At 36.5% G+C, this 14717-nt stretch overlaps 1 protein-coding gene across 2 annotated transcripts; it reads left to right on the forward strand.

Moving 5' to 3' along the window:
• Positions 1-2329: 2329 nt before the first annotated feature.
• On the forward strand, positions 2330-13818 carry LOC117394678 (ADP-ribosylation factor 1). Of its 2 annotated transcripts, none has more exons than XM_033993108.3 (5): positions 2330-2441; positions 8367-8552; positions 11304-11414; positions 11866-11990; positions 12289-13818. In XM_033993108.3, exons 2-5 carry the CDS (start codon positions 8405-8407, stop codon positions 12448-12450), a joined length of 546 nt encoding a protein of 181 aa, XP_033848999.1. In that variant the 5' UTR covers positions 2330-2441; positions 8367-8404; the 3' UTR covers positions 12451-13818. The 2 variants fall into 2 exon arrangements, with proteins under 2 accessions (XP_033848999.1, XP_033848998.1); XM_033993107.3 differs by having other exon boundaries at positions 2396-2579.
• The last annotated feature ends 899 nt before the right edge of the window (positions 13819-14717 follow it).

Raw genomic sequence — 14717 nt, forward strand, 5'->3', positions numbered from 1 at the left:
AAACTTTAAGGACTGTTTCAAGGAAGGTTTTGTTCATCAAGCTTGCAGCTGGTAAGCCCCTTTTTCAACATTTTCTAAGGTTAGAAGTTTATTCTTATTTTTTCAAAGCGCTGTATATTCCAAGAGAATGTTTATAAATACTCTAGTCATGTAATAAACACTCAGATACAAAATGTAAATACAAAATGAAGCTCTGAAGATGTGTGATTAATATTAATATCATAATAAATATGAACACATTTCTCCGAACCTTGCTGCTCTTATGCTACCCCTCTGCTTCGCACCCTCCACTGACTACCTATCTCTGCTCGCATTCAATTCAAGACCCTTGTTCTTGCATACTGCTCTCTTCACCACAATGACCCCTTACCTCCAATCCCTCGTCTCCCTACACCCCCTATCGCCCCCTCCGCTCCTCCTCTACGAGCCAACCGGTTATGTCTTCCCTCCACTCTCCATCCTCCCGTGCCTGCTCCTTCTCTTCCCTAGCCCCTCTGTGGTGGAACCAGCTACCGGAGAACTTTAGGACTGCTCTGTCTCTCACTGTCTTCTGCGGCCTCCTCAAGACCCACTTGATCTACCCCTCCTACTATGCACTGGACTTGCCTGACCTACGCACCATGTTACTGGATCCTCAGCTGATGCACTATATCCTTGCACTACTAATATGTCCTTGTAGATATAAATTGTTGTAATCCTAACTTGTTGCATCTTATTTCATATTGTAGTTTAGCAGTATTATTTGCACTTATTGTAAACTACACTGTATTTAAATATTAATCTTGCTTTGTAACCCTGTACTGCCCTGTAACACCTGTAAGTTGCCTTGGATAAAGGTGTCTGCCAAATAAATTAATTCATAAATTAATAATAATAATAATAATAATAATAATAATAATAATAATAATAATAATAATAATAATAATAATAATAATAATATGAAATTGTTTTTTTTCCATTCATCAGACATCTAATAGTCATTTTTAGCTTTTATAAATATCACAAAATGTGAGAGCCAGAAAGAAAATGCTTAAAAAAAACAAAAAAAAAAAACAAGCAGATGTAATCTTTATGTATGAACTGATACAACATTGTGGTGCAGTATATGTAATGCTTAGCACTGATCAGAGCTGGTCCAGGTGTAGAACTGGACATGCTAGTTCAATAGCTGGTTGTGATTGTTGTCAACACTATTAAATTCATGTTTTAAAGCTACAAACTAAGCTATAATGTACTGCACCTGACATAATACCTGACTTCTGAACAATACCTCTGACAACCAGTACTGTATTTAGACAATACAGGCTGGCATCACAGCTAAATTCAACTAAATCATGAACTTTGTCCCCAAGGAACCATATGGAAGAACATTGAGAAACCCAGTTTCTAGAATGTATTGCACTTACATAGGGTTACCATATAGTTTGGGGCAGTTCAGGCTTTTCAACTCAAACCCCAATGCATTTTGATAAGCGAAGTCCTGCTGTGAAAGGTACCTGAGACAAATAAAACATACCGGAAGGCATTGCAATGTGAGCTGAAAATCCTAAACTGTCCCAAACTGTCCTAGTGTACATATAGGGTTACCAGACGTCCCAGAAAAACTGGGATACTTTAATGAGTAGGTTCCAAGAATTACCGAAGTGTAAATGTTTCTGATCCCAGATTGAATGTATGATGAAATTGTCTTTTAGAGTGATTTTGTTTTTAGGGATGTGAAATTACTGCTGCCTATTTCTGGTCATCTTGCCAGGACACTCTTGTAAAAGAGGCCTTGGTCTCAATGTTTTTTTTTTTTTTCCTGGTTAAAGAATGAATGAATAAATAAATAAATAAATAAATACATATTAATGATAAAATGTCCTTCCTTAACTTGCTCTCCCTCGGGTCTAACTCTCCCACGAGTTAAGGAAATAAATTATTTACGAAGGACTGGAAAATCATATAGATGCATACATTGTTGGTATGGAAGTAAATGTACTTGGTTATGGAATAAATCAATTAAACCATCTGTATTCCTATTGTGCCATGTTGGATAAAATAATGATTTACTTCTTATTCTAATTTTTTCAGATTAATTATTTGTGAAGAAAAACATTATGTACAAAGCTGGGCTTCTATGCTAGAAGTAACATTTAACAAAAACCGATTAAATATGTAGTTTGAGATATGATACCATATGGAGTCACGGTCACTCATAAATCTCCTCAGCCAATGATTTCTGTACTCCACCTACACATTTGCAAATGATGACGAGTTGCTCCAACAGGTCTGTCCTGTTTTGTAACTAAAATAGTGTAATGATTCCTCCGCGCCATTTACAAATTCAGAGCGCTGTTGTACAAATAACACACCCAACGCCTTTGCACTTCTGACGTGGCCGGTGGAATCCACCATTTTGTGGAAACGCCTTGGAGAGGAAGAGAGATAGAGACGCTGTGGTAAGGCAATAGCCGACATTTTCAAAAAAAAAAAATTAAGTAAAAGAGAAAAAATAAAACCCGTCTCAGAACCTACAAAATCATTTTTGAAGCTAGTAAAGAGAAGACGAATCGATAGCAGAATTCCGTTTTAACGAGGTAACAACAAAGCAGATTAGGTCGTGTTGATGAATGAGTGGATGGGGAGCTAAACGGTTGAGATGTGTTTTTTTTTTCTACCAGGTTAAAAAAAAAAAAAAAAAAAACGCCCGCAGAAGCTGGCCTATGTTATAAGCTGGTTGTGGAATTGGATAAGAAAAAAGGGCGATGTAATAACGTAGCAAAGTGTACAGAGTATGACATTCGTTAAATGAAACGTTAATTGTTATGTTTGTTGGTTTTTAAAAGTGCTTATTTTACTCCGACCTTTTGTGACTTCAGTAGTTAAATAAGAATGATTGGAGAAGGCAATACCTCGGTGGCAGGAAATGTATTTTCACTTCACAAAACAACTATCATTGGTTTATTCGTGTTCCTTTTGGTCTTTTGATTCAGTGAAATGGACAAACGTGGGCAATGTTTAAAAACATATATTTTTTTCTGTGTAGCAGTGTGTTGTATTGTATGGCATTTACCACAGGGTTATATTCCTTTGTTGTACCGTACTCGTATTTTGTGAAAACTGTCTTTCACAAAGCCATTTGTGTTTAAATCATATTTTTTCAAATTAAACACACCCACGAGTTTTGTTAACAAACGAGTTGCAAAATAATGTGTTGTATATTGACGAGGCTTGACAGGTTGCCTAGAGTGATGGGGCCTGTATGAACATACATCCTTTCTTAGCTATCAGTAAGAGACCGTCATACACCATTAATCAAATAATTTCGGTTTCATGTGGTGAATATGATCACCGTTGTTGCTATTTTCAATGTATATTTAAGAAAACAAAAATATTGACATATACAGATATAAAATAAAGAATTTCGTTTGATACACAAATTACTGTAATAATTGATTTAAGAAAGCATATCGTTTAAATAAAGTTCGCTACATGAACTACCAGTAGTTTTTCTGTTCATATGAAATGTTTGTTAACTTTGGTTTCTAGGTTCAAACCTCTATTTAAAAATACCCAAAACCTTGGGATTGAATTAATTTAGACCACTAGATTTTAATTTGGGCGGGGGTGTGCTGGTAACGGATGAAGACTTTTGCACATGGCTGACAGCTACGCCACTAGGCTATGCACACCAGGAGCTAAGCAAACGACACGAATACAGCACAAGTGTATTTTATATATATATATATATATATATATATATATATATATATAAACTGTAGCTAGTCATGAAAAGAAAATACTGTCTGCTTTTGCTCCTTTTGTGGAGACGAAATAAAATAAATATAAATAAAACAAAGAAATAGTCTGGGTACACCACACACTAAAAAAATATTTAACAGTGAATGTTATATGTGATCTGGTTTAACATGTAAATTTATTTAAAATGAATACATCTACACGTTTATTTGTAAATACCGAGAATTAGTTTAATGTAACATACTTTTTTTATTGATTTTCAATTTGAGTAATCGTCTCAGTGTGTGAATGTATTATTATTATTATTATTATTGGTCAACATTATTAAAACAAAGAGAAGCGTAATTTTACAGAAATACGAAACCAGTTTATGGTGCTCCCCAAAAGTGAAATAGAGAGACATACCATCAACTTCCAATTGTTAAGCTATTTCTTACCATATGGCGTCTTTCTTTTTATTGTCTTTATAACCACTGACACTGGCATCATAAAGAACATTATATTTTTCGACTTCAAATAAATTGTCATTGTCCATTTCTCTTGTTTCTGTGGTAATTTCTGCGTGAACGAGACATCGACAGTCTGACAACCTCTCCGACTCTCCTAGTAATAGATACTCCTAGAAGTGTTGTGTACAGAAACATAGAGGGCTCGTGCAGACAAACCGTCAGTTTGAGACAACAAGGCAATTCTATCTTTGGAGTAAGGGGGGAGTTTGCGTAGCAGTTACAGGAGTATAGAATCGAAATGTACACCTCTTCATGGTGACCCCCACTCCCCCAAAATGAAATACGCTTGGACAGTTGTGTTGGATTTACCGCTGTATTATGTATAAAGGGTTTCGCAGCCTCGCAAACAACAAACTTATGCACAAAGGTGATAAGCCATGGCACGGCCGTGACTCAGTTGTGAAAAACCGTGAGACTTGACACCTATGCATTTTTTAAATTGTGTGTTGTGACCGTTCCAGATGTGTCTGACCCTTGTGGAGGAATGCTAAATGACATAAACACGCCCTCTGGAAAGTAGTTTTACTTGTCTTTAGCAAGCTAGATATCGCAACTTATCTGTTTTTTGTTTTATTCGCCTTAATATACAAGCTAAAACTAGGCTGATATGAGTCATTAGCTATGTTTCCATTACATTTAAAAGCTCAAACTGATGGAAACGGTTAGTTACATTACATAACACCTATCATGTGCAGGAGTTGACACAATCAAGTTATGTGACAGACACCTTACAAAATACTGACCTCACTAGGACATGTCAAAATTACATCATGTCCTTTAGTATTACGTACATTTAATTATAATATAAATACTCAGAATTTCTGCATTATAGTATCCAGATATTTCTGTTAGTTTCAAAAACTCACAGCGAACCTGCTTCAACATTTAAACTATGGTACAGAGAAAATGGGTTTATAGGTCGCATTGCTGTAAAAGTCGCCGACCCTCCCCCCATGAGACTTCAATTTTAGGAAAACACCTTTTTTGTTTAATTACTTTTTTTTACAATTGATTTTTTTCCTACATGCGCAACACCAACAGATACATGGGTTTAGTTTCAAAATAACCCTTTTTTGCAACATTTTATTCCATTTAATCATTTTAGTGTTTTTTGTTTAAACTGCTAGAAACGTTTTTCAATTTCTGACAGCATTCCCAGCAAGTTGGGCACTGTAAGTGAGGCGTTACAGAATAACTTGCTTGCTTTTTTTTTTCTGGCCCATGAGATTCTGACTTGCTCTAAAGCAGCACAGGCCTCCATAGAGATCCATAGCGTGCACGTGCATAATCTGGTTTGTTTTACGGAGCTGTTTTTCATTTGCCATTTTTGAAACTGCCGTGCAATTGTCATTTCTAGTGAATACGAACATAGGATTTCTCTCTCTCTCTCTAATTCAAATTAAAAAATGCTTTATTGGCATGACAAGTGTGCTCGGGTATTGCCAAAGCTTTTATAATACAAAACAGAAATAAAATTACAGAACATAACAAACACAGAAGCCATTGTCCCCTTCCCTTTGAACAATATAACTACCTCCCTCCCTCCCTCTTTCCATTCCACCCTCCCTCCTCATCACCAGTAACCCATGGTCGTGTATGCAGGGTGTCACACGCTGTCCCTCAGGTTGTGGCAGGCAGACGCATACTGTGCTGCTAGATTTGCAGTTCGCTCCTCCTCTCCTAAAAGGATGTTGATTTTACTTGAATTGGAGAGGAGGTTAAACTCTGCCATTTGGTTTTTGAATTGGGGGATATATGTCTCCCGTATCTCTGTGTATTTTGGGCAGGACAACAGGAAATGCAGCTCTGTCTCTACCTCTCCCAGATGACAGTGACAGCACAGCCTTTTTTCTTTGGCAATCCAGGTTTTTTTGTGCCGGCCAGTTTCGATGGCCAGGCTGTGGTCATTGAGTCTGTACTTGGTCAGAATCTGTCTGTGTTTTGTGTTTTTGACCCTGACCAGATATTCTGCCAGGGTAAATTCTTTTTTTAGGGCCAGATAGCATTGTAATTTATTGTGTGATTCAATTTCGTTATTCCAATGTACTTTATAATTGTTTTCCAGATTTAGATTAATTTGTTTCATTTTTTGTGCTGGGAGTTTTTTGTTGGTGGTGTTCTGAAGCTCGCTGGTGTTTAATTTGGCTCAGTTGGCTGAGCTTCAGTACCATTCTACTGAGGGGATTCTCTTGTGGGGGCTGTGAGCAGCTCCGCAGTGCAGTGTGGTGGTAGGACTGCGGATCAGCCTTCTGTAGATGGACCCAGTAGTTGAGCGCTCGTTTCTGTATGGAGTGGAGTAAGGGGAACCGGCCCAATTCAGCCCTGCAAGCGCTATTGGCTGCACTCCTGTGAACCTGCAGGAGGTGTTTACAAAATTCCAGATGGAAATTCTCTATGGGGCTTTGATCCCATTTTTTATAATCAGGGTTCATAAGGGGACCCCATACTTCACTACCACACAGAAGGATTGGCTTTATTATGCTGTCGAAAATTTTTAGCCACATTTTTATTGGTGGTTTAATTTTGTATAGTCGATTCTTTATAGCCAGGTTGAAGTTCCCAGACGCACTGATTTTTAGACCCAGGTAATTGTAGCTGGTGCTGTGCTCCAGTGTGTTGTTTCCCAGGGTGAAGTGGTACCTGTTTCCCTGAGATCTGGCTTTCTTCTGGAATACCATAACTCTGGTCTTGTCCAGGTTTACTGTCAGTGCCCATTTCTGACAGTACTACTCTAGCAGTGCCAGGCTCTGAGAGGAGGCCATTCAGCCCATCTTGCTCGTTTGGTTGTTAGTAGCTTATTGATCCCAGAATCTCATCAAGCAGCTTCTCGAAGGATCCCAGGGTGTCACCTTCAACAACATTACTGGGGAGTTGGTTCCATACCCTCACAATTCTCTGTGTAAAAAAGTGCCTCCTATTTTCTGCTCTGAATGCCCCTTTATCTAATCTCCATTTGTGACCCCTGGTCCTTGTTTCTTTTTTCAGGTCAAAAAAGTCCCCTGGGTCGACATTGTCTATACCTTTTTGGATTTTGAATGTTTGAATCACATCACAGTGTAGTCGTCTTTGTTCAAGACTGAATAGATTCAATTCTTTTAGCCTGTCTGCATGCAACATGCCTTTTAAACCCGGGAGAACAGTTAGAACAGTTTTTATGCACAGAAGTTTTAAAGAAAATGTATATAAACTCTTTGTAACCAGACCTGGGGTCAGTTACAGTTGTAATTGTGTAATTTGTAATTAATTGCAATTACAATGTAATTGTAGTTGAACCCTGGCACACCTGTGTAATTGCCATATAATTGATGAATTACAGTTCAATTGCACGATATTTTCATCCACTTTTAGTGACCCCATTTGTTTGAAAAAACATTCTGTGATTTACTGCTTGGTAGAAAAGAGTAAACATTTTAATGTGTGTAGAAATTTGTACCTTTTTTATTGTAATTAATTATAATCAAATTACTGCAGCATAGTTGTAACTGCAGTTTTAATCTAACAAAATAGTATTGTAATTACAATTTCAGCAAACAATTGTTGTAATTATAAGTATAGTTGACCCCAGGTCTGTTGGCAACACCCCTGTACTTGTGCACTCATGAGAGAGGCAGAGCTGGACTGTAAATCAATAATAGGGCTGTACCCAGAAACATTTGTTTTTTGAGGAAGTTAGTACTTTCATGTAGTTTGAAGATTGGATGTTTTACGTTGATTTAGGTCACATGATGTGGTGTTCACACAGTAGAACTGGGCTTTATCGTTGGCTCAGACACTTATGTTTCAAGGTCAGTAATATCAGTGAAAAGGTTAACATAGCTATCCAGCTGTCGATGGCATACTTAGGCCTGAACTTAATCTTTGCTAAACAAGGAACAAAGTAGCCTTTGATTTTTGTAAAATGGTGAAAACAATAGTATTGTGCAGGATTTTCACTGCTATTGAATAGTTGGGTGTGGCCTGTTGAATTCCAGACACTGTTTAGCTTTTAAAGGTTCATGTGTTCCTGCACAGATACTTGAAGTCACAGACGCCTTTGTATTCCAACCTTGTGTGTTGCGTTTTTTTATTCAGGGTATGCATTTTTTATCTTCTAACAATCAACTCTTTATTTTTCAGATTTCCTTGGCCAGTGTTGAATACATCATTTTTCAGCCATGGGGAATATGTTTCAGTCCCTCTTCAGAGGCTTGTTTGGTAAAAAAGAAATGCGAATTCTTATGGTGGGTCTCGATGCTGCCGGAAAGACAACAATTTTGTACAAACTTAAACTTGGCGAAATTGTAACCACTATTCCCACTATAGGTAAGTTTTAATGAAATCCATGGAATGCGAAGGTAGCCTTAATACAGTGAAGATTTTTTTCATTATTTTTTACGGTATACATCTTAAGGTCTAATTGTGGCTTTGTAAGAAATTATAAATGGTATGACATGCATATTTTTTATTTAGTTTTACATTGGCATCGCACAACAAAGAATATTTATCAAATATAGTTAGCATCACTAATCTGAGAAACAGTAAAGCAGGAGACACAAAGTAAACTACTAATGTAAAAGTGTAGCTCTTGCATTCAATGTCAGTGACAAAGCATTCTAAACTTTTACACCACAACAGGATCTAAAGGACCGATTACGTTAACATCAGCTAGGACGAACAAAGAAGTTTCACGTTCGTTCTGTATTCATTAATTTGCAAAACTTTACCAAAGCCAATATATGTAACAGTGTATTAGTTAAATAGATTGTGAAGGCCTTACTTTACTCCACTGAAATAACTACAAAACAAAGGATGCCATACAGAGAAGCTTGTGTGTATTTCAGATACAGTACATGAAGTACTGGTTTTTCTTTTTTTTTTTATAAATAACCATGCCAATGTCGTGTCTACACAATAAACAAAGTGGCTATAGACGGTTTCATAAAGTAATTGCAATTCCTTTTTAGCTTCATTAAATGCTTCAAATAAAATACATGTGGAAAAGGGTGCGTTGTTCAATGAGAAACTAATTTTACTGATTTTACATTTCACTCACAAAAACATGAAAAACAAAATGTTGATCACAGTACAAAACATTTCTTTTGCAAGTTGGGCCACTTACAAAAATGCGAGAAAGCAACCCCGATTGACTCGCTTTTGTAGTTTTTTAACACTATTATGTTCTTGCTGTTTGTAAAAATACTGCCTTGATAATAGGATATTCTGTGTAAGTTTACTGTTTATGTACAGAAATTGGTATGCACACAAACGTTTCTACTCTACGGAATTTGATTTCAAGAAAGCAAGGCGATTAGATATGAATCATTGTTGGCAGAATTACTGATGCCTGATTCTGGCGAATCAGAATCGTCTGACCATTAGGGGTGCAATAATTAATTGATGCATCGATTATTGATCATCGGTCCTTTAAATTTTACCGCGCTTCGATTTACGTTTTGGTGAATCGATACATTGAATTAGTACCCAGTTAAGTCTTCTGTTGCCAGTTTGCATTAGAACAGTGGTGTCCAATACACCAAACTCTGCAATCCATTTTGGTGGATCTCAGCGGGCTCTGCGGTCCACCAGTAAGCTGTGACCAACAATTTTATTAGCGGGATTTAATATAATAGTGTCCAATACGTAATAGCAATAATAAAACAAAACAACCACAACAGCAAAAACGTAACAAACGCTCTACGCTAACTTTTTAGGCACATGTTCGCTTAAGTTTAAAAAAATTTAAATAGATGCGCACTGAAAAATCACACACACAAAAATAATGATAATAATAATACAATTTTTGCTCAAATGTATTGCATGTTCCTCAATGTGCTACTTGCCTATTTTATGGTAGCGGGATGGTCTGCCTCTCCACACATGCCGTTTTGAAGCACTGTGTTTAAATATATGTTCATGTTTTGAACTTCTGGCTCCCTGTTAAATGCAGTCTTGCCTGCCATCAGTTCCCCTGCATCCTGATAAAACGTGCAAAACATGGATTTTTTTAACATTGTCAGACTTAAGCCAGGGGAAATCTTTTAGCCGTTCAACAGTTGGTTGAACTTGTATTTTACAACTGTGAACATGCTGTAATTAACTAGGTTCCCTGTTCGCTTTCATCTTCGGACATACCTGTGTTGCTCTCATTTCTTGTAAAGACGCCAACATAGATGAATTTGTTATTTTCCTCATCTTGGTTTGACAGACTGTTTGGAAATGAGTAGCATCACACTGATAAATCAGTGAAATTGGCGGGGTATGGGATTTGTAGTTTTTAATGTGTGATTAACAGTGGGCAGTGGACACCAATAAACTACATTACCAGAGTACATTACGATTGAGCTATGAGTATAGATCCGACTGAGAGGCAACAACGTAATGCAAACCAATCATAATGCACAGTTTTGTCACGACGTAAACATACTGCAAAGAAGGGCCGCTGCTTTAATGGCAGTGATAGATGAGAAAGAGGAGGAGAGTAGAAAAAGGGTTCGGCCCTCGGTTATGAGATGTGAAGAAATACTATTGTATCACTTGTTTTTAAACTTGCACAAAAAATAAACCTTATGACAAGTCAATATTTTTGTATATTGTTACAAAAACACAACCATTACAACCTTTTCATTTATCTTGTGAGCAAAAACATTTTTATTTTTTTTATTGTAAAAAAAAAAAAAAAAAATAATTAAACAGATGGCCTCCACGAGAACCTTTTTATTTTATTATATGTAATTTCTCAAACCAGTAAAAAAAAAAAAAAAATACAAAATAATCTATTGGCTTCACTTCCAAATCATACTTCCACATCGCCATTTTATTATGTGACACGACTATCAGATATGATTGCTTTTATGACAACATACATTATGTATTGAAAACGTGCATTTATAGCATATATATTGGTATATTTATTTTCCCCAATTTAAAAATTGTGCTTTTGAGACAGTTTATATAAAATGACTCCTCCTTATTGATTTTAAATTAACTACAATCTTGTGTTTTTTTGTTTTTTTTTTCTAATATTCTAACCATTCAATAGTGACTGGGCCACTCATTTATTTTCATCTCTTGTAGGTTTTAATGTAGAAACTGTAGAATACAAGAACATTAGCTTCACAGTGTGGGATGTAGGTGGTCAGGACAAAATAAGACCTCTATGGCGTCACTACTTCCAGAACACACAAGGTAAGTAACTGACTGCTACTGAAAGGGATTAATGTAATGGATTATTTGTGGGGGGTGGTTGTTGTGTGTTCCCCCCCACTTCATCTGAGTTTCTTCAGTCAGAAAATGAATAAACCCCAGTTTGGAATTTGTATTAAATACTATTGTCTTTATAAAGTTGGACAATGTCATTTTCTGTTTTTGATTTATAGGTGTAAAATGATCTTAAGTCATTGATTTGAGTCATATTAGTTGTATACAGGAAAATAAACAATTTAATTTTCTTTAGATACCTGTCAACACATTTCTCAGCGATTTGAATAGATTTATGAACTTTTTGTGCTCTCCATGCACCGCCATATTGCCAACTTAAGCAGTTAGATCAGAATAGCATTGACGACCACAGGTTTTTATTTTATTTTAAATAAGTGCATATTTTATATATGTAATTCTGATTTCTAAATTTTTGAAGGGCTGATTTTTGTGGTGGACAGTAATGACAGAGAAAGAGTAAATGAAGCCAGAGAAGAGTTAATGCGAATGCTGGCAGAAGATGAGCTTAGAGAAGCTGTCCTCTTAGTATTCGCTAACAAGCAGGTATGTTTTCTGTTGCATTAATCCTTACTGACATTAAGAGGTCCATATGTGCAGTCGTGCAAGTCTTTAACTACATACCAGTAATTTTCTAAAGAATATGCCAAACTCATTGTAATGGTTAAAATACATATTTAGATGCACTTGCATGTACAAATTGTTCAAATAAACACTTAATGTATTCATGTGGTGTGTGTGTAATTTTAGGAATATTTAAAATGGGTTTTGAGTTTACCTTTTTAATACATGTACTTGCAGTATGTAATCATCAATGACTTTGTGCTTCCTCTCTGTGATGTAGGACCTTCCAAATGCAATGAATGCAGCAGAAATTACAGACAAGCTTGGACTACACTCTCTCCGTCACAGGAACTGGTATATCCAGGCAACATGCGCCACCAGTGGGGACGGTCTATATGAAGGACTAGACTGGTTATCCAATCAGCTTCGAAGCCAGAAATAACTTTCCCACCCCTATCTTTATCTCCCTGTTTCCTTCCCCCTTCTCCTGCTTTATTCTCTGTTGTGGCAATCTGCTACTTTGTGGTATTGAGTGCCGGAAGCTGACCTCATTTCAATTCTCTTGTCACAATATGTATCAAGCCACACTTTTTAGTTGTGGTGGGAGACAAGTTTGAAAGCAAAGTAAGGTTTCATATTTAATGTAAATAGTCCTTTTTTTGTAATGAGACAGTTTCTGGCACTCCTATGCAATATTTACTCAGCCTGCTGGTGTTTTCTTTTTTTTTTTGGTAAAACTTTTGACTGACGTACATGTGTGTAGTATTGGAAAAGGGATTCAAGATACATTTGCTCAGACGCCTAATACATATTTCACATGGCTGTGTAGTGGAGTCCTGTTGCCACTCTCTGGTTTGTGATGTCTGAGGAGATTTTTAATTGGATGTTGGTTTTTAACCTAAAGTACTGTATGACTGTATGACAAACATAAGGAGCCAGCATAAATGCACAGATGTACTTCTCAAAACAAGAGATGGTTACATTTAAGTGTTCTAATAATTAGTCATGTTTTGCATATGTAAATTATATTAAATACCTGGCATTCCCTGACATGTATTGTGTAGTTACTATGTAATAATTTGACTCCAGTCTGTAACACCAATGCCATGAAGGAGATAGTGTCAAGCTAAAAGCAGTTCAGACATTACTTTTACTGATATGCAATTTTTTGACCGAAGAAAGGGGCTTGCACTTGCATGTTTTTTCACCCTTCACCATACAGTATGTCAGATTGAACATAGGCATGGTGGATAAAGAAAGTAATTGTTCTAAGTGTAGAAATTGAATGTAGATTAGCCCCCAAATGTAGTTGCTATATACCACTCCAGAGAAAAGGCTTTTCCAGCAGGCCACACAGCTTACACTGGCCCTGGCTCTATTCTGCAAGAGATAATAGTACTGTACCTCAGTTACTGGATAACATGGTTAAATACAACCCGAGACCTTTTATAAAAAGTGTAGGAATAAAAGAAAGCATGTTTGCAAGTCATTCCATTGTAGTCTTATGCAAAATATGATAACCCTAACCCTCCTTTAAAATGTGGTTGAGTTGGCATTGTTCATGCTGCAAGGTCAGATTTGCCATCTCAAAGGCTTTTTTTTTTTTCTTCTCTCTTTTGATCAACACTGAAGATGATAGTTGTCTGAAATTAATTTGTGGGTCTATATCCGTGGGTTTGTTTCATGGTGTGTCTTTTTGTTTTCTTTACTTGCATAAATACTAATCATTTTTTATGTATACTTGTTTAAGTTTTCATTCTGACAGACAAGCACTGTAATTAAAGCTATTAGAATAAAATATCTTAAGGTGTTCCATATCTCATTTATTTGCTCTATGATTATTTGACTCTTACAAATGTTCAAGAATAAAGACAGCCATGCTAAAATGCCTGGTGCTACCTCATGGATTTATTATTTGTAATGTTTTAATATTGAGCTCTTACCAATGACTTCCTCACCAGGCAACACACTGGTGAGGCAGGAAAGCCAGGCAACACGCTGGTTTTCCTCAGCAGCTAATACCACCATCAGATATGTCTATGGATTTTAAGGTGTTCTACAACTGGAAATTACTTTCATTACAACACAAGTTTAAATGTCATAATTTTGAATATCTGGTCCAGGTGACAGTGTGAAGTCCTATAATTTATTTTTTCTTCTTACGTTGCAAGTAATACAGAGAAAATACATGCGTGTGTATAATATATAAATAATAAATAAAATTACTGCAAATGTTATTAAATTGGTTAACAAAACCCCATTTCATAAATGTAAAGGTAGGTTTTATATGAATCCAGTGTTTAGACTTCACCCCCCCACCCCTTTCAGTTTGGGTTTGTGGAAATGTCTTCCATACATTCTGTGAAGTTTTCCATGGGAATGGACAGATCGATCACCTCTAGGTTTGATTGCACGCTAGACTGATCACTACTTTGAGTTTAGGATCTTACATTACCAGTATTAGGATTTTTTTTAATAGAATTTTTCTGAACTCATGAACCATTTTTAACGTTATACCAAATTGGACTCCCTGGGGTTTGGGGGCAGGAGCAAAGGTTGTCTTCAGGCGAGTTACAATATCTCCCGTTTACAGTACAAAGTCATTTGGTTGGAGGGGAGGCTGTAGGGCAACATGGAAACCGTTAACGATGATCCAGCCTACAGTAAAAGTGAAATGTGCATGTTTTGCCTGAAGTAAGCATTGAGCGA

This window comes from Acipenser ruthenus, chromosome 3, assembly GCF_902713425.1.
Source record: "Acipenser ruthenus chromosome 3, fAciRut3.2 maternal haplotype, whole genome shotgun sequence".
In the NCBI taxonomy this organism is placed as follows: domain Eukaryota; kingdom Metazoa; phylum Chordata; class Actinopteri; order Acipenseriformes; family Acipenseridae; genus Acipenser; species Acipenser ruthenus.